The 20505-nt window shown below is 41.2% G+C and overlaps 1 protein-coding gene across 6 annotated transcripts in view; it reads right to left on the bottom strand.

The window, feature by feature from the left end:
* ENOX1 (ecto-NOX disulfide-thiol exchanger 1) overlaps window positions 1–20505 on the bottom strand; it is a 508731-nt gene that overhangs the window by 15750 nt on the left and 472476 nt on the right. For all 6 annotated transcript variants that reach the window (XM_075128654.1, XM_048851020.2, XM_048851038.2 and 3 more), the window contains one exon: window positions 16280–16336. In XM_075128654.1, coding sequence (XP_074984755.1) covers window positions 16280–16336 — 57 coding nt within the window. The remainder of the gene's footprint in view (window positions 1–16279; window positions 16337–20505) is intronic.

Raw genomic sequence — 20505 nt, 5'->3', positions numbered from 1 at the left:
GGTGTTCCAGAAATTGTTCTGCAGAGTCAACAACTATTAAATATTTAAACTAAAGTCTTTGTAAGAGTTATTTAATTTAAAAAGTCTCTTCTGGGAGCTAAAAACTTGTGTATAAAGGACAGGAATGTTTGGACTGTTTGAAAAGAATTTCATTTCCTCTCAAATGCTAATAAAATCAAGTCTCAAAAATGGACTGAATACAAAGAAAGAATTAAAACAAACTTTAAAAGTTATCTGGATCTTTCTTGCTGGGAAAAGAACAAAGGCAATTAAATAAATGTTGCATATTCATTAAACGGACTGCATATTCAGGAGCTGAAAGTGTCAGCTAAGCCAACCCTGAAGGCATGATGCCAATGAAAGTGACAACAACCAACTTGAATTTAAACAAGCCTGAGAGAGGGGTGTTTTCCTATCATTTCATGAAAATAGGAAGGAGAAGAGTATAAAAGACTCAGAGGTGAGCATCCTACACACCGCCCCTCTGCTACTCCGCCTAGACAGCAAGCACTCAATGACTCATCCGGTCCCGCTCTACAAGCATGCTGCCACAGACAGAGAAGACTCAGGAAGAAACCAACCCAAGGAAAACCTCCCCAAGAACTCAACATGGATTGATGAGAGAAAGTTAACTAAGACTGCCAATGGTTTAGATTTAAAACTCTTGTAATGATTTTACTGGGCTATGCAAATTCTGTTGTAACTTAAATTACTATGTCAGGTTTCAGTGTAGCAGCCGTGTTAGTCTTTAGTTTCAAAAAGAAAAGGAGGACTTGTGGCACCTTAGAGACTAACAAATTTATTTGAGCATAAGCTTTCGTGAAGTGAGCCACAAAAGCTTATGCTCAAATAAATTTGTTAGTCTCTAAGGTGCCACAAGTACTCCTGTTCTTTTTAAATTACTATCAGTTTCTCCTGTTTAATCGCCTGGAGCAGAGATAGGGGCTAGACATTGGTAAACAGCAAAATAGTGGGATAAAGCTGGATTGAAGATTCTTAATATTTGTAATTGGCCTGGCTTAGGACAGATCCTTAAATGGCTTCTTCAAAGTAATTAATTTAAAAATCTTCTTTGAATTTCATAGTTAAGATTGCTTACTTTGTCCAGCTATAAACTGTTTAGGTTATTATTAATAACTAGACAGATTTCATTTGCCCCTAAACAAATTATTTTTATCATACGTAAACAGTTTTAACCATCTAATAAGATACTAAAACTGAATTCACAGTAATTGTGGACAACAATATACTTTGGTCTTCACTTACGAAGAGAAAAGAGCCCCTCAGATGCGGTCCACTCTCAAAGGTGTAATTTCTGTTAAACGCTCTCCGCAGAGAGACATACACAAGAGTTTGTAACAGAAGTAACCAGTTTATTATTTGTGTTTTGTGTAATGTTTCTTTTCCTGTCTTTAATAATAAAATAGCTATGGTTAATAATTGTGCTTATTTTGCTTGATCATGGATGTCCCCTAAAGCATGGAAAAAAGCTGGTGTGACTAAATAATGGGAGACATGTCCCTGAGTTGGCAGTAAGAGAAACAAGTAATAGAGCTGGCCTACCATTTCTTGTTTCTCTAAACTAACCATTTTTAGAATAAAATTACTTGGGATCCAACAGTTTTAAAACTACCTCTTTCTACACCACACTTACATATAGTTTTTTGTTTTGTTTTTTTAACCCTCGTACAACCTCTTTTGGCTGCCCCAACCTTTAAGTGCTGCAACTCAGTTTTCATTTCTTTCAACAATTGCTGACAATTGGTTACATATGTCTCCATAGCCACACAGAGTAATAATTTAATCCTGGTGTGCAGCTTCTATTGGGTCTAGTTCAATGTCCACTGAAGTCAGTGGGAGCTTTTCCACTGACTTCAGTGCTCATCGGGTCGGGTCCATTCTTAGCTTTCAGGGGACACACAGATTAAGTTGCAGTCCCAAACGATAGGAAAGAGGATGATATTTACACACCTCTGCTTTTCAACATGTTCTCTCATGATGGCCAGCCTGGATTCTTTACCAGTTATTTGATTGAAAGTATTCTGACAATTAGAAAGTCTCTAATATTTGACTGATATAATTATCTTGCTGTTGTGATGGAATCTAGAAAAACATTGGTTTTGCTTTAGCAGAAGAACTATTAGCAGAGGGCTGCTGCAAGGCACACAATGCTGGTTCACTCCAGTTTAAGGGTCTGTTTACACAAGAGATTTAATGTGAAGGTTTTTGATGAGCATCTGGTAATCTGCAGTATGCAAGTCTCACCAAAAGCATGCACAGGGGATGCCTGTCCAATTTGCGTCATGTGAACGCACGGTGGCAGTTTGCTGAGAAGTGAGGGAGTAGCATTCTTGGGGTCTATCCCATGGTTCTTTGCTTCACAGCCGAGCAGTGTGCATTGTGGATTTGTTTTCACTGTGAATTGTAGTATGCAAAGCAGAAGCCAGGCAGGTTGAAATAAAAAATCTCAAAATCATGTTTCCACTGTCTCTGCCCTATTCTTCCTTTCTGGGAGGGCTAGCATCATTTTCAAATTGTTGTCTGCCAGCAAGGACCCAGAAATGCACCATGCTGCTATGGCAGCAAGTGTGAATATGCAGAGGCTGCTGTGGCTGTATTACAGCATTCAAACCCGGGCACATTCTGCATTGGCCTCTGTCCACTGCACCACCGAGCAGATGGTGCAGGTGTGGGTGCAGGAGAATGTTCAGTGGCAGAATCAGTGGCTCCTCCAGGTAGCAGGAGAATACCGTGAAGCTTCTTGCAGCAGGATGAGGATGCTGAGCTGTTGGAACTAGAGGACCACTTCCTGGATCAGCTACACAGCATTCAGTGCCATTTCTGGGACCGGCAAACCAGCATGGATTGATGGGAGAGAATCATTCTGCAGACCTCGGATCACCAGCAGTGGTGCGAGAACTTTGGGATGGGGAGGGCTACCTTGATTGAGATCTGTGCAGAGCTGTAGTGACAGTGTACCAAAATGCAGTGCCCCATACCTGTAGGGAGGCAAGTCATCATTACCATCTGGAAGCTGGCCACCCCAGAGTGTAACTGGTCTGTAGCCAACCAGTTCGGCTTGGAGAGACGAACTGTTGGGACCAGTCTCATGCAGGTCTGCTATGCCATTAAAGTACTAGCTAGCTGGGTTATAATGCTCAGGAGATTAGTGATGGCTTTGCACACATGGGGTTCCCAAACTGTATTAGGACAGCTAATGGAACCAATATGCCAATCATTTGCCCCACTGCCCGGGTGCAGAATTTATAAACAGAAAAGGGTATTTATTCACAGTGGTCGACCACTGCAGCAGGTATACAGACAGAAATGCACGGTGTTCTGAGAGGGTCTATGATGAGAGGATCTTTCAGAACTCAGTTCTATTTAAATTAATGGAGAAAGGGGTGTTTGCCCCCAGGACCACTATGGACATTAGTCATGTGGAGACCATTCTCCAGGGAGAGATCTCATCCTCCTGAGATCCCTTCTGCCTCAGCTCTGCTAGTGTTTCCCCTTTGTGTTTCCTTCCTGTGCTTTTTTAACTACCCCTCCCAGCTGACAGGACAATTAGCTCCTTAATGCTGCCAGCCCCAAGTCTGATTAGGTAAGTACTTCATTCCTCAGTCAAGTCTTCTTTAGGGGGAAGTAATCAGAGCTTAAGTGATCGGAGTGTTGGGACAGCTGTTAGCTCTCAGCACTCTGTCACAGAATCATTTGGAAGCAGCAGAAAAAAAATGTCCTGACCATTATAGCTTTGTGCTGTGCTCTGCTCAATATTTGTGAGACTAAAGGGGAAAGCCTCAATGATCAGTGGGAGGCTGAAGTACTGATCTTGCTTGGTGGTTTAAACAGCTAGCACGGCATCCCATAGAGGATGCTAACACCAGGGAGAATATTGTCAGGGATGCCTATTATTCATATTTTGAGTCTTATGGTTGAACATGTGTAACTGTGCATTCAGCTGCTAATCCATGGGGGGTGAAATAGACTGTGAGCAGTCCAGTATTGCTTGTGGGTGGTAGAAGTGGAACATTGCCTATATACTTTTGTGAAGCCGTATGGATTATTTTAGCTTCATTTAAAGGATTTTGTGTGTTACATGCAGTGATGAGACATAATGGATCAAAATGGATTTTAAAAGGTTTTTATTATGAAGGAACAGTAACAAGGTCAAAAATAAAGTTTAATTGAACCGAAGGATAAATAACACATATATATATATAATTTTTATTTGAAAATACATTTACGAGAACAATCTACTCACTGACTAACAAAAAGCAAATCTTTAAAAAAAGCAACAGTGCAAGCCAAACTGAAAATGCAACAATGCAAACAGTGCAAAAGTAACAAGTAGCTTAAAGTTACAGGCACATATAGGTCTTCCTTCTGCCTTTTCTTGTATGTGGGGGTTCTGGGGTTGAGTACCACAGCTCAAAATTTGCAGGTGCATTGCATGGGTCAAAAGTGCTGGGCTTCTAAAAGCCAGTCTTCTTGGTGGGCAGATGATGGATCTGACAGGAGAATGGTCTCTAGGATAAGTGCTGAATGGGTAAAGAGGGGAGGAATTGTTGATGGTCCCAGTAGCCATTATTGTCTAGGGACTGAAGGATGTGGCTAAGTCCTGGCTTACAGGACTGAAGGGACCACTGGCCTGACAGTAGCATGTTTTGGAGGAGAGCATTCTGGATCCAGATAGCATCCATAAGTTGCCTTGCATCTCCCTGTCTTTCTCCATGCTGTCCTGGGCCATGGTGATGCTGTCCTCGGCCTCTGTAACACTGTTCTTGGCCACTGCCATGATCTCTTGGGAGAGCTTCATTTCCTTCTCTGTCTGGATCACCATGTACTGCCTGCACTTCTCAGCTAGTGTGGTCTTCCCCTGGGACTCTATCATAAGTTCTGCAAACCTCTTGAGCTGAGTCTTCCTTTCCAATCCCCTCAGGATGGCTTGCCTGTTAGCAGTAGATAAAGGCATGGTCCTTGATGGTTTGGTTGTTGTAAGTGCCATGGAAATATGGGGGGAAAAATCACTTATTGTTCACATTCCATACAGGCCATGATAGCATTTTTTTAGTATGCACACATAACTTTACCTCCCTTAGGATCTTCCCAGCCTTGGGGGAACCTCAGAGATGGGCTCTGGGGGAGGGAGTGCGGGTGTCTGGGCCACGGGGACCCTGCGCAGCCCCCTGCTGTGCCCCCAAATACCCCCCTCTCAGTACACACACACACACCTCCAGTACCCTCCAAATATCACCTCCAGCACCCTCAAATACCCCCTCAAACACCCTCTAAATACTCCCTCTCGGTACATACACCTACTCCTCCAGCACCCCAAAATATCACCACTGGCACCCCCCAAATACCTCCTCAGAGTACACATACCCACCCCTTCAGCACCCCCACATCTGTACCCACCCACACCAGTTCTCCCTCCCCCCCTTCCTGTGGCAGTACCCTCTATTTGGCAACTTGAAAAATTGTAACCCTATTGGGCAGGGCAAAAAACCAAGAATCCACTAAAAGACTGGAGGGGCAGAGTGTGCCCAACTGGCATGTGTGACACTCCCAGACTGAGGTGGCCGACAAAACATAACAGAGAAACAGGAGCTAGGTTGTCGTAGGGGTTTCTTTAACTTTCTACTCCTGGGAGAATCTTTCTTTGTTGTCTGTATTGCTACAGACATAGTTGCTGACAGGTATTTTGAAATAAATTACCAAAATAATTGAAATTGGTGTGATTATATCGTGTTATTTTGACAACTAAAATATGTAGTATTTTTCAGAATTTTAAAATACTGTGCGCAGAATTTTTAGGCGGAGAATTCCTCCAGGAGTATGAATTGCCCAGGCGAAGCATGTTTGGAAACATGTACAGTGGGGCCGAACGGGCAGTGTGAGTTTACAGAGGGAGGCAAGGGCTGGATTCTCAGAACAGCTCCTAGCTCTCATCCGTCTAAAATGGCTGTGACCATGAAGTACCCGGAGCAGAAGACAGAACGGCTGTATAGCACAATAATAATAAATTGAAATGATAGGTACTTACAGGACAAAGTTCCCTCCAGGAGTTCTGCCTTTTTCAGTCCTGGTCTGGGTTTCTGGCTAGAACCTGGGATTGGCTGATGCCTGGCAGGAATTGGGGTAAATTGCAGCAGGGCGTGACTCCTGCTGGCTTTCCAGCTGGGTGATGTCAGGGTTCTGGGTCTCCAACAGATCCTGTATCTTAGAGGAAAGCTCCTCTCCAGCACCCTCCTGCTCAACCTCCAGTGGGCCTTGCTGGTCATTCTCAGTGTGGGGGAGAGTGCAGCCAGCCGGTGCCACAATGTTGGCGGGGTCATGCTATATAATAGTGTAGCATTCTGTCCAGTTCACCATAAAAAGGACAGGTCACATATCCCCTGCCAGATTGTCTCCTTTTGTCCCTCATTTCAATGTACTTACTCCTAAACTGCTTGTTCTTTATCCAGCACTGGTCAGCATCCTTGTCATGACCCCTCTTGGACGTGTGCTTGGGAACATCTACAAACAGGTCTTTATTCTGGTGGCTGGCCACAGGAGCTTCCTGCACCGACACTTCTCCCCACATGACAAGGAGATCCGGCGTCTCAGCACACCTCCAAGCAGCTGCACGAGGCATGCTGTAGGGCTTCTGGAGTGCTGTCCTGTTGTATTGCAAGAATGCTGGTACACTTAGATCCAGGAGCAAATGGGCAAATTCTGGTTCTGCACCAGTTTTTAAAGGGGGGAGGCGATGCCCTGAGAACTTGACATCAGAGCAAGGAGAGGTGAATAGACAGGTCAGTAATGATTGATTTGCTAAGCACTGTGGGATAGCTGTTGGAAGCATGCAAACAAAAGTGGTGTGCAGCAATTGAATCCACACAAACAGCAGACCCCACTAATTCAATGCACAGCAAACCTGATGCACTTGGCAACCAGACTCCAGAGTTCATGGCAAATGTGGAGCTAGTGGCAGTCATGGATTGTGTTGTGTGTACGCAACCATTTTCAAACTTCACTTGGTTTGATCTGCTTTAAAACCCCTGTATAGACAAGCCCAAAGACTTGACCTGCACCACCCACCACCAGAACACTTTGTTTCAATCCTAGTCCCACAGCGTCTCTCTTGATCCACATCCCTCTGCAATCCAGCTAATGGGGTAGGGCTAGCTCGTTACAACATGCTATGCTACTGGTCAATTCTATAACAGGTTTTACTAGTAAGTGGTTTAAGAATTTTATCATTTGAAAATGTCTGAAAATAAATTAGTGTCCTTTTTCACTCAAGTCAGGGATGACCTTTGGGGTTAACCTATCTTTGGTGCCTTGTCCCAACCTAGCACTGAGTTCTTCCGCTACCACACACAATTCTTTTTTAAACTACCCTAATATTAAAAATAACACCATGCGAGTGTAGTTAAGAAGTGTGTTGGCACTAACAAATAAGCAGTTGACAACTCTGAAAAATTAACTGGCATTTAAAGTACATCATCAACAAAGAAGAAGAAAAATTAGAACAACAAATAAAAGATCTTGCAAATGAAACACTATAAAATGCATGTCTATGCAGCTAAGATTAGTCTGTTTGGTTTTATCCTGCATGATAGAAATATTTTCAGGAGTGGAGATTAATTGCATTAGAGTGTTTTTGACATACCATTTTTCCAGTCCACTTGCCAGAGAGACACTTTTTTATGTTTTGGTATAAAAACATTTACTATTATAACTTTCACCTGGCAAGTTTGGGCAACTAGCAATGATGTCAAAATAGCTGTCTAATCTCAGCTATCTTTTTATACGGCTCTCATTACCATAGTATTTGAACACAAATATTTCATTTGACTATATACTATGCAATGTGTATGTGATGATTAATGTTAAAGTCACTTGATATTTACTTTTAAAAATACATGGGTGGTCAGGTGTGTCATTTCCTTATATTCTGAAAGTATAAAATAGGGTGCAGATTCTTGGTGGCTCACGGAAATGTTATTTTTCATGCAGTCTGAAGATAATTTGGTACGGGAAGAGATCATTGTTCTACATGTCTGTACAGTGCCTTGCGCACTTGTGACATTATACAAATAATTGCAATAATCATCATTTTTTTCAAACACAGGATTAGACCTACATGGTGACAAAATTTATCCCGCAATTTTCTTGCCTATTGTGCTACTGGAACGGCACAAACTGCATGTGTAAATTAAACTTTGCAAGCTGAATGAATACTTGTAGCTCATCGCAGACACACTATATGCGATGCCAACCAGGGGTTGGATCCTGCAACGTATTGACCGGCCTCCACTCCCACTGAAATCAACGTGGATTAAAGATATTCAGCACCCAATAGCACTCATTTGCAGGATCTGGATGTAATAACCTGCTCTCAGAATGTTTCTCCAGCATAAGAACAGTAGAGCATTAAAAAAAATATTGAAATGAGAAAAAAAAATTCTGCCCTAGAAATAGATTCTGTGGGTTTGTGAGATGGTCTGATAGGCATCCTTGAACTGACAAGAAGGAATCATAAAAAACCCTTATCCATTCTGAGAGGGTAAATGGATTTTGAGAGATGCTCTTAGCCAGCTGTTGAAAACCCTGTGGCCAAGGGCAACCTCTCCATTTACAGGTGCCCAATATAGCATTTATGAGAGATGCTTTTATGAGAGATACTTTTAGTGTGCCTTCCACAAGATATCAGCCATTTTTCCTCCTCCTCCTATACAGGACCTTGACTAGAATGATGAACACGCCCAAAATCAGTGCCTCCTATGAGCAATCAACACAGGTTCCCCCTGCCACCCCAAATATTCTTCACTGCCTGTTCCATTAAGATTGTCAGAAGAGAGGGGAAAGAAGTAGCCTGATTCTCTCTATAGGGCTGTGGGACCAAGTCAACACTCCCACAGCGAGCACTATTAGGCTTACAGAAAAAGCAGAGAGAGACTCCATAATCCTTCGTGCAGTTACTAGGGAGCCCATGTAATGTAAAAGACAAACAGTGTAGTGACAGCAATGAGCCAGATTGCACTGCCAACCCTATGCAAAGTGCAGGGTATCCACACAGGTGCACATATATATAATTAAAAGCGGCTCCATTTCACTGATGGGAGAAGCGATTCCCGTATGTGTGTTTATATATTTTGCACTGTAGGAAGAAAGGCTGAACAGAACTGTCAGGTACTATTAAAATGTCAGGTGCTATTGGTAGCTGTGGGCATTGCGTGAGTGTATCCCCACAGAGCTCATGAAATCCAAAGGCAGAAATGTCTGTGCTTTGCTGAGAGTGGGTGGCTGAATAGGTTTTAACATTGTGTTTCAGACCATTCTCTCCTCTCTTGCTGAGGTTAAATGAACCTACTCAGTCAAAAGCTAAGTCAGTATGCCACTGTTGCACTTCCAGTTAGGAACCAGGGAAGTGGTATGATTTGTTGCCCCATGTTAATGAAGGGGGTAAAAAGAAAAGGAGTACTTGTGGCACCTTAGAGACTAACCAAGGTGCCACAAGTACTCCTTTTCTTTTTGCGAATACAGACTAACACGGCTGTTCCTCTGAAACCTGTCAAAATGAAGGGGGTATCACTAAAGCCGGGGGCCATTTCAGATAACATATTCATTGTTAGACTGTGCCTCAGCCCACACTGTTACAGCACTTTCCCAAGGGCTGGATCTCTGCAGAGGCACTGCAGCTCAAACCATAGAGACTGTGATTCTGTAAGAACACAGGTCTAAACACTGCACCATAATGAACTGCGTAATGTGTATGTATCACTCTCCTCTAATGTACAGAATCACAAGTGGGAGGGGGGAGTTGTGAATTGTGAGGGTTTTTGATTTTCCAGAATCTGGAAATTTCTGGAAGGTGAACAGGGCATCTGAAACATGGCTCTGTACAAAGCTAGAGCTCGTGTTAGTTTTTCAATCTTCACAGTGCCAAATTCACTGGGTGGTTGTTTCTCATTCTAACTGGTGTAAGGTGTAAATATGAAAGCTGCTGATTAATACTGCAAAAGGATGATCAATCATCACTTTATGACTTTATCTGACTCTACATCCCTAAAGTTGAAGGCAATGGTAGAAAACAGGTGATTCAATGGCCTGCAGTAAAGAAAACATATTGTTGTTCTACAGGAAAATGTATACATTGTCAAGAGTTAAGTTGAAAGACAGCGTTTGTGTTCATCTCAAATGGGCAGAAAAATCAGTTTCTTTGGATTCTTCTACATCAAATGTGTCACTGAAAGTAACTTTGTCTATTGAAATGGAAGAGCAGAATACTGAGTCTGATGATCCTGCAAAGAAACAATTTTGATGCCATCATGATCCCTGAAATATAGCTGTTATAATATGTACTTGTTAAGATCTTCCAGCTGATCTTGAAGATCAGCTTCACTTAGGAACTGTCTCTATCTTTGCCATCCCCAAAATAGTAAGGATCATCCAGTGATTACCCTCATAAAAACATCTTAAAGGCAAAGACTTGAACTTGATAAGAGATAACATTACCTTCAGTGTAGCACTAAATGAACAATTTAGTGAAATGGTTGAAATGCTTCACCCTGGTATATTCCTCTGGACAGATTTACACTCAAAGGTTCACTACTAATGCTGGAAGTGCAGAAATAGAAGGAGAAAAATAAAGGAAGAAATAAAGGAATCAACAGTAGTGAACGAAGGTTCATCAAACATGAAAACTCCCCCAATAATGGCTACAAGCATCCAAAGGGAAAAATACATCCCTACTTAATTCCATTGGTTCTCTGTCTGAAGAGAAAACCACAGACTATTGTGTCCAAGTTTCTAGAGATGCTAACCAAAGATACAGAGAAAGCAGAATAAGATAGGCTTTGCTATTTGTTCAGGCAATGAAAATAGAAAAAGAGGATAGAAATTTTCAGATGTAATCACTCTAACCTTCTGAGATGTCTGTGTTTAGCACACTATTTAAACTTTGTTTAGAAAGCAGTAACACTTAACAGAGTCCTTAGGTGAAATCCTTGCCCAACTGAGGTCAATGGAAGTGTAAAGGATTATAGAACGGGAGGCCAAAACCAAGCTAACCAAAACCACCCAAAGTCCCCTTATACAAGGCCTCCAAACCAACCTTGGCCAGCAGAGTTTCCCGGTCTCTCATTGCTTTAGGAGGCAGGCAGGCTTTCTCCATTTCCCATAGGTATCAAGTCAGGGGAGGAGCAGCTTAACCAAGTTCAAGTGCCTTGAATCAGAGCAATCAAACTTATAGCCAGAAAACAAAGCCTCTACGAAGCAGATCAGGCTAATGTCCTGGAGCCTGAGGGTCCTGCAACCCATAGCCGCAAGTGTGGCTTCTGGTCCCTTCTCTCTCGCTCAGCTTCTTTTTCCCGCTTATATAGCCCAGTTCCAGGGTGGGGCAGGGCACTCCTTGACTGAACTCAGGTTGCTTGGCTGTAAATGCTAGACTGTCCCATAAAGGGGTATTACACCCCACCATAGGGAGTTTTGCCATTGACTTCAATGGGGCTAGAATTTCATCCCTTAAGTACATTGTGGACATTCAAAAATTCTTTAACTAGCGTCAGTCTCACAGTGGTTGTCTGATAGGATTGATGCCCCAGCTTCCCGATGTAATTTAATGGACTGTCCCAGGAAGACTGTGTCATTGCCTTGACATCCGGTACCCTAAGTATGCTGAGTTTTGCAGTGCACAGAAGGACGATGTTGATCAAAACACAGCACACGTTTTACGCAGCAAGAGACTCTACAGCAAGCCAGATACAATTGAGGAATAAATACTGTACATTGATGTTTCGCATCTCACAGCATGTGTTTTGTGGTTTCTCTTCATAAACCATTTAGTAACCCCTCCGCCCCACTTCAGAAAGAAGAAGTGCTTTTTTCAAGATGAGGCTAGTCTGGTCACGGGAGACCAGGATCATGCTGGACAAAGGATGAAATCTGAAATTATAGTTGTACATTTATTTAGGGTTTTCTCTTCAATTAAGAGGATGATCTGAATTATATATCACCGTGTCCAACGATGATGGGGAAATTAACAAGTTGCTCTATGCATTGAGCAGCATTAAGAACAATGGACAATCACGCCTAAGCCCCCAGAAATGAGTTTTACGTCAGAACACTTCTGTCAGCCCAGAATATGGGAGTGCTGAGGTTACTATTAAGCTTAGGTCTCCCTCAGGGCCAGGACTTTTGCTCCAGGCACAACATGCACTTTATGTCAGGGCTTTCCTGCTACAGAATGCACCACAAGCAAGAATGACACATTCAGTGGATTAAAAACCACTTCAAATCATGTGAAATGTGACCAGATGTAACAAACATTACCACATGTACCTGACAAGCCATTCATGAAATGGCCTCATGACTGTCTGCAGAGTCCTGCACATGAGTTATTCTTGCACTGCCCTGGAATAATTAATGCAGCTGATGCACACAAAAATCTATTCTTTCTTTTTAGCTTTGCTTGTGAGTTGTAGTAGCAGTGGGTCTAACATTACCCTTGCCCAGCTTTTTAAATAACTGTGTGGAATGCCTTTGCCAAAAACAAGACACCCCTCTCCCCAAGATCTGCCAATTTTGTGCCTGTCAGGAGTTGGGCACATTTAATCAGCAGTGTGTTTCTATTTTACAACTGGTAGGATGTTCCAACCACCAATAAGTGTGCAGCCCAGCCCAGAATACGGCCACGTATACGCAATACATGTTGTCTATACTCTCTTTGGCTACCAAAAATGTTCTAATTTTTATTTCAAGAAACAATAAGATAATGTAAAATACCTATGATATTATGGCCAACGCCACTAGTGGAAAAGGTTCCTTAGGACACAGGAAAATTATTTTTAAAAACTGTAATAGCAATACAGAGAGGACACTCTTGGAGTACAACACTGCAATATACATGCAGTGATCTTCATAAAATTTGCCACTGTCCTTTTCAAAAATCTGGTTTTTTACTACTACAGTACAAGGTACAGGTAGCCCAAAATGTGTTGTAGGGTGAAAGGTCATATATACTATTTGGAACACAGATAGACATTTTCATGTTTGCTTGCCAATACCTTCCAATCTGGTCCTGAATGTCAGGGTATTTCATTTGCTAAATTCAACTTGTCAACTGTATCAAATATGTACTAATCCTATTATATGCATCACAGTCCGCTAATAACCATGTAGGAGCCATTACATCTTTTCCTCTTTGATCAGTCCAGATTTAGATGCTGGCCAAGGGCAAGAACCACAAACTCTATTTGTAATTAGCTTTGGATGCATTTTGGAGGAGAAGCACATTAGTATTAAATATTCAGTGTAAACAACATTAATCATTTTTAGGGATTCTGGTTTGGGGATTTTATTAATTTCATTGTTGAGGGTTTATTTTTAGCAATTTTTGAGTTCTACATAGATGTTAAAAATTGTTTTTTTGGGAACTTTCCTCTGTGTATATACTGTAATGAGGAATGTGTATTATATACATTAGTTGTAAATACAGTTATAAGTAATCTCTCTGTTTCAAATAGTCCTATGTTAAAATGCACTAGGGAATGATTAGTGTGCATGAGCAAGATCTACCTAGACCAATTAATGTGTAACGTGTGCTTTAGAAATCACATCTCATAGCCCGCATTACTGCTCCATGTAGACAAGCCCTTAGGTACAAAAAAAAACAACCCAACCATTTCCAGGGTTTTCTGATGTTTACTGGACAAACACTGATTTAATTTTTATTTGTGTCAGGGTTGTTTTCTCTGTGTTTATTGGTTAAAAGCTAAAATTGGAAGCCTAGTCATATTGTACTCTTTAAAGGGTTCTCAGTTCCTGTCTATCAACCATGTCCATTTCTGCAGCAAATAAATTCTCACTCTTTCTCTATTAGGTATCAAAATAAATTTATCTATTGCCATTTATATTTATGTTCCTGAATCTCTCTCTTATCCTAAGGTGGAACAATTTTCTGAATTTGTGGATTGACGAGTGCAGTTGTCTAGTTTCCTTCTCCACCATTATTTTAGGAATGGCAGTGACTTCTTCCGTTAGGCGTTGGATCCTGGGACTGGCTCTGCACAGAGGAGGACCTTTGTGTTCATATAGATCCAACTTCAAGAGGGAGATCCTTGGGATGTAAATATTCACAATGCACCTCTTTACCCATCGATGCCCATTCACTGTCAGGTGCACATGGACATCAAGCAGAGAGAGAGAAGCAGAGCTGGCTGGAAAATGGAATTTCCCTTCTGAGGGGAATGCTGATATTTTGAAATATCCTTTCATCCCAAATCAGAACAAAAAGTCAAAATTTCAAAATTTACTTCAAACAAAATTTCTGAAATTACCTTGTCAACAGGGTGACTTGGGCCCTTTAAGAAGGAACAGGTCCAGTCCACCTGTGTCTCATTAGCAGCCTCTGGATAGGGCCAGATAGTGGGCAGCTGGTCCTGATAAAGAGCCAGAGTGGAACAGGAAACAGAGAGAGGAACCCGTGGCAGAGATTGCAGAGAGCAGGAGGCTCCTGCAAGAGACCTTCCTTGACCACGGGGAAGGGTTTGAGCCTGGAAGCCATAGTCATAGGGCTGAAGACTAAGCAGACTCCAGGGGAGTAGATCAAATCTCCAGGCACGTAGTGCTGAGAACGGCCTGCTAAAGTCGGGAAGAGCTGCAGAGAACAGAATTCAATGGAAATGGCAGGGAGAGAAGCCTGACAACAGAGTTTTGTTTTCAGTTTTATGACAGTAAGTTAGACCCTGGGAGAAGGGATACTGTTGGACCAGAGGTCTGTGTGGAGTTTATTAAGGATGCCTGAAGAGGAGAAACTGAGGCAAAGTGCTGGAGAGGAAGACCAGGCCACAGGGGTGCATGGGAGGTGGCTTCCCTGGTAACAAACCTTATTTAAATGTTTCATTTTGATGTTGTCAATTTGACTTTCGTTATATTATAATTAATATATAAGTCAAAACATTTTGACTATATTATACATAAGCTGACAAAAAACATTTTGATAATTTCCTGTAGAATTAAAATTAAATATATATGTTCCTGTACAACATTTTGATTTTGTCAAATCAGTTTCCAACAGAAAAGTGTTCCATCAGATAATTTTTTGACCTGCCCTTGTGTGAAAGCAACAGTGTTCAGGGCAACAGAAGTGACAATTTCAAGATTGTTAGCAAGCTAATGTAGTTCTTCCACATGAAAGCAAATTCTTCCAGGCTGCACAGATGCTGTGTGCAAACAGGAATTTTTGCTTTGTTGGCACACTTGAACAGTACTTAATGGTTTCTGTGCAGTGCTAGATTCTCAGAGCACCTATTGACCTCACTGCAGAATCAGACCATAATGAACAAGGTTCAAAGAACATTAAAAAAAGGAAGAAAAACACTTCTTCATTTAAATGTTATTTACTACATTTAGGGTCCCGGGTCAGGTTTAATATAATTTTTAAAAACAAAATAGGTTTCCTACCTGTGCTACTACTCTTGATTATTAACACAAAAATGATTCAAAAAAATAAATTACTTTCAGTATTTAAGCTGTGAGCATTTTGCTCAGCTAGGACAAAGATATTCAGTTTCACCTGTTTCAAGTCTATTAATTTCATTTTCAGATTTTTACACAAAAGCAAATGGTGCAAAGTTTGGATTACAGGCAAGAGATTGGATCCTTCTTTAACCCACCCTACCCCTTGCCATTTTTCTAAGGACCTTTTTCCACTGGAATAATAAAGAGATAATGGAAGCTTTTCTATTGGTCTTGGATTTTATAAAATATGACCTGACAGAATGGCAGGGAGCAAAAGTCTGGTAGGGTTGGGGGAAAGGATTAGATTGGGGGCAAGGAACCTGGCGAGATTGGGACTGGAGGGGGGCACAGGAAGAGAGAAATTGTGATTGGTTGGAAAAAGGGATTGGGACTGGTTCAGGAAGAATTCTGGGATTGGATGCCTGTGGGAGACTAGTGCTGGGAGCTGGTGAGAAAAATGGGGCGGGGGAGGGGAGAGAAGGGAAGAGCACTGGGCAGCAGGACACTAAGGCAAAATATTATTCTTACAAAAATTGCCATGGTACCGTTAACATCCATGGAGAGCAGGCAGAACCTTAGCTGTTAACATTGCATCCAAATAACCCCACAACGTAAATTTTACGGAACTCAGTTTAACTACTTTGAAATGAAACTTGCTGGGATTTGAACTTGTAGCTGCAGGAAAAGTAGGCATTTTAAACCTGAGCTCTTAAACCAGTGAGCCATTCCATAACCTTTAATAATAGAATGTAAATAGAGCTGTACCTACATTTGCCTGAGATTCGTCATGGCCGTTGATCTCTGCTAACTCCTTGGCACTTTTTAACTGCAAAGTATAAAGAAAGAAACAAAACAAAAAAACAACAAAAACAAAACAAAATTAAAAAACCCCAAACCACACAAAGCACATTACTTGAGTATTTCACACAGTTATCTTTGATTTATTTGAAGTAGCATTTTATAAAGCTTCCAATGAGAAAAACAGATGGAGCATATAATTCTAATGAGTTTTTGCTCAAGCCAATTTGAAACCAACATATTTAAGGCTTGATAAGTTTAGGCAGGGGGGAGTAAGGAAAATAATAAGACTGGATCATTATTTTTTAAATAATAAGATTAGAAAACAGTTTCAAGGCATAAAAAGTGTACAAAATTGGCTCTCAGGAAGAATAAATGATTTCATTTCCCATTCTTGTTGCTATTAATTTAAGCTTTGCAATGTTTGCAAGTTGCCACTAGCTAAATAGTGTTGGCTTATGATTACTTTTGAATGATACATTCTGAGTTGTTTAAAATGTCAGAGTGCTCCTGTATATTGCCTTCTTGAGGAAGTACACAGATAACTGACATGGCTCCTGAGTATGATGGAGGAGGAAGAGATATGGAACTCATTTATTTAGTTATCGGGAGGAAGAACTGGAAAGATACTGCCAATTTCACTACAGGTGATCTGAAGCAAAACTTTTTTTTTTCTTAAAGTAAATGAGATTTTTAATGGAAATTCAGGATTACTTCAGGGGAGATTATAAAATAATCACTATCAGAAGATTTAAGAAATTACCTAATGACATTTTGGGCCAAATTTTCAAAGATATCTGCACATCCAATCTACAGATGAACCCACACAGACAGGTATGTGCCACTGCAACCTTCACATGCTTGCATGAACTGGGGATTTAAGATGAGCATGCAGAACAAAGCGCATTTGCACTTAGGTGTGTATACCTTTAAAAAAATGTATGCCTTTATTCTAACCTATTCAAAATGAGAGTGGGGGAGTAAACAGCTCTTTCTGCTGTTTCAACCTGTTTTTACTAAGGAAGTAGCAGTTGTTATAAGAGTTATCTTTTCTGCCTAACACAAATGGTTTATTGTGTGAGAACAACCATATAATTCTCGTAAAAATGGACACCAATATGCTTGAATCAGAACAGCTGCTATTTATAATTAGAGCAGTCCAATGCATTCCATATGAATGTGCCACCACTTCCATGAAATGACAAGCAACCAGGGCCGGTCTTAGGGAAAAACGGCACCCTGGGTGAACTTGCATTTTGGAACACCTTGCCCCCGCTTGGAACACGCTGCCTCCCCATCCATCCTCCACATTGCCCCTGGTCTCCCACGGCTTCCCTGGACTCCCCACCCACCCTGGCCTCTGATGCCTCCGTGGACTCCCTAGCCACCCCCCCCATCACTCCTGGCCCCTGCTGCCTACACCAGAGCCCCCTCATTCCCCCCCATCGCCCTTGGCCCCCTCTGCCTCTCCATCCCTCACACGCGTAAGAGGTCAGAAGAGCAGGCTCTTGTCTGAAAGGGAGCTCAGCATGTTGTTTAAGATAACCTGCTCATTGCTCAAAATAAAAAGGGCAAGGGAGGTTAGCTAATTTCATATGTTTATTTACCTTCACCCCCGCCTTCTTCAGGTTCACCAAGTGCAGCCACCCTACAATCACTGGCTATTACCTGTGTGATGCGCAGCATGTATTCTACTGCTGACTTCAGATTCACCACTGAACCACACTCTCACTCTTCTAGAGATTGGAATCTGTCTCTAGGTAAATATGTATACTAGACTTTTCCCCCAAAAAACTTTCCACCCCATGACCACCATGGGTAAGTTTCATAGATGGTAACTCTAGTGTAGCCACAGCATTGGCAGTTGTGGCCATTTTCACCTCTGTGCCATCTGGTCTGAGCAAGGTTAGACAGCACAGAGGATAAAATGCTGATGCCTTGTCTATACTAGAACTCCCATCATTGCACTGCGGGTAGCGATAGTGGAAAACGTTAAGGAAAAACGCCTAGGTGCAGACACACCAAGAGTAATATCCCTTTTTTCCAATATTGTTTTTTTGTTCAAGATTGAATTATATTCTTATCTTATATCCTAAATGGCATAAAATAGTAACAGAAACCCTGGAAAAACATACAATATTGAAAAAAAAAACAGGAGCTGCCCTACCCCAAAGGCAGGCTCTGTTGCTGTTCAATGGCAAATGTGGTTACCAGCAAAGAGCATGCTGATGCACTGCACTGAACTGGAGCCACCAATTGCCAAGGGGCTACCCTTCATGAATCTGAAAGGAAAGCAGAAGGGTTACAACCTTAGCAGTGCACTGACATGTCCATGGGTTTTTCTGGGAGTGGGGCATTTCTTCTACAGGATTATTCACATTCTACAGGTAATCCATGTGTAAAAATATACAGAATCTTTAAGAGTACAATCAAAGCTCAGCTGGATCAAAATTTTGCACTAAGAACCTTGGTTTCTGTGGCACTTCAGTGCAACAGGCTGGAAATTCTGCCTCAGCTTTAAATTAACTTTTAAAAATAGCGGGTTTTGCTGAAAGTAATACAAAAATTTATAATACAATACAAGCGCACAGTCAACCTATGGAACTCCTTGCCTGAGGAGGTTGTGAAGGCTAGGACTATAACAGGGTTTAAAAGAAAACTGGGTAAATTCATGGAGGTTAAGTCCATTAATGGCTATTAGCCAGGATGGGTAAAGAATGGTGTCCCTAGCCTCTGTTTGTCAGAGGGTGGAGATGGATGGCAGGAGAGAGATCAGTTGATCATTACCTGTTAGGTTCACTCCCTCTGGGCACCTGGCATTGGCCACTGTTGGTAGACAGGCTACTGGGCTGGATGGACCTTTGGTCTGACCCAGTATGGCCATTCTTATGTTCTTAATCAATCCAGTAGCCCCTGTGCTTTTATTTTGATGTTAAATGTTCACATTTATTTGACTCTGCCCATGATTTTCAATATTCAGCATGTCACAGATATTTGCAATGAAAACACGTAGTTGCACTATGGTGGTTGTCAGATTGTAAGATCTTCCCATACGTTTTATAACATTTTGAGTGCTATAATAAAAATTTTTTTAAAGAGTATTTTATAACGCTGTTGTTTGAATGCTACTAACATATGTTAAAACTGTAGCCCTAAAATACCCTATATTTATGTTTCGTATATACTATATAGATCCTGCATGTCCCTTAGCCCATTTCTCATCTGAAGTTTTAGGTGCCAAAAAAGTTGTAATCAAATCCATTCTTCCTTATACCCTTTTGTCTAAGATGGCATTACATCAGTTCACATTTAGAAAGTTATCTTTGCAACCGTAAGCGCTAGAAATATCTTTTTAAGTGAAAACTTTATTTTGCAGAATCTGGATTGTCAGATTGTAAAGTATATTTGTGCCAAATGCATCTGACGACACACGTCCGATGTGCCATAACTATAAAAACATACAAACATTCAAAAATTCAGAAGGATTTTTTAAAATTATGAAAACCATAGGCTTTTTGAATCCTTGCCATCTAAACAATTTACATTCTACACTTCTGATTTTTTCCCCTAGGTTACATTAATCAATCAAAAAAGCAATCCACTGCCTACTTCAGCTAAGAACTATGGAGTTGTGATTACTGTCTCCACAATCAAGTTGTCGACACACAACATTTATTTGTATACTGTGTTGTCCACACACACAGAGTATTTCATCTCCAGTACCACACATATGGGCACAGATCTTCCTTTGCTGTGAAACAATCCATCTTACCCTGCGTATTAGACAATATTTTCAAATACACTTATCAATGTCATACAGCACTTCAATATCAATGAAAGCAAAAAATGAAATGATCAGATTTGCAGAGTATATAAAAGGTTTGCTTCTCACCACAGTTAGATAAGTGCACTGATGCACTGGGGATTTTTTTTTTATGTCATCATGATTCAGTCCTTTGTATACATGTGTCTGCATGAATAATACAGGAGATGCTAAACTCATTTCCCCCACTACTAGTCTTAAAAGAAATGGCTGGCTTTTTTTGAAATATGTTTGCTTTGCTGGTATATTGAACTCTCCCAAAATTCATTTGTCTTCAGATAGAAAACATTCACACATCACTGGTATCAGTGTGGAGGAACATAACAGAAAATGTTATACAAAATGTGACATTAAATATCTGATATTGCAAAACT

This window comes from Caretta caretta, chromosome 1 (assembly GCF_965140235.1).
Source record: "Caretta caretta isolate rCarCar2 chromosome 1, rCarCar1.hap1, whole genome shotgun sequence".
Taxonomy (NCBI): Eukaryota; Metazoa; Chordata; order Testudines; family Cheloniidae; genus Caretta; species Caretta caretta.
Note: the sequence above shows the minus strand (reverse complement) of the source record. Positions and strands in the feature narration are given on the sequence as shown.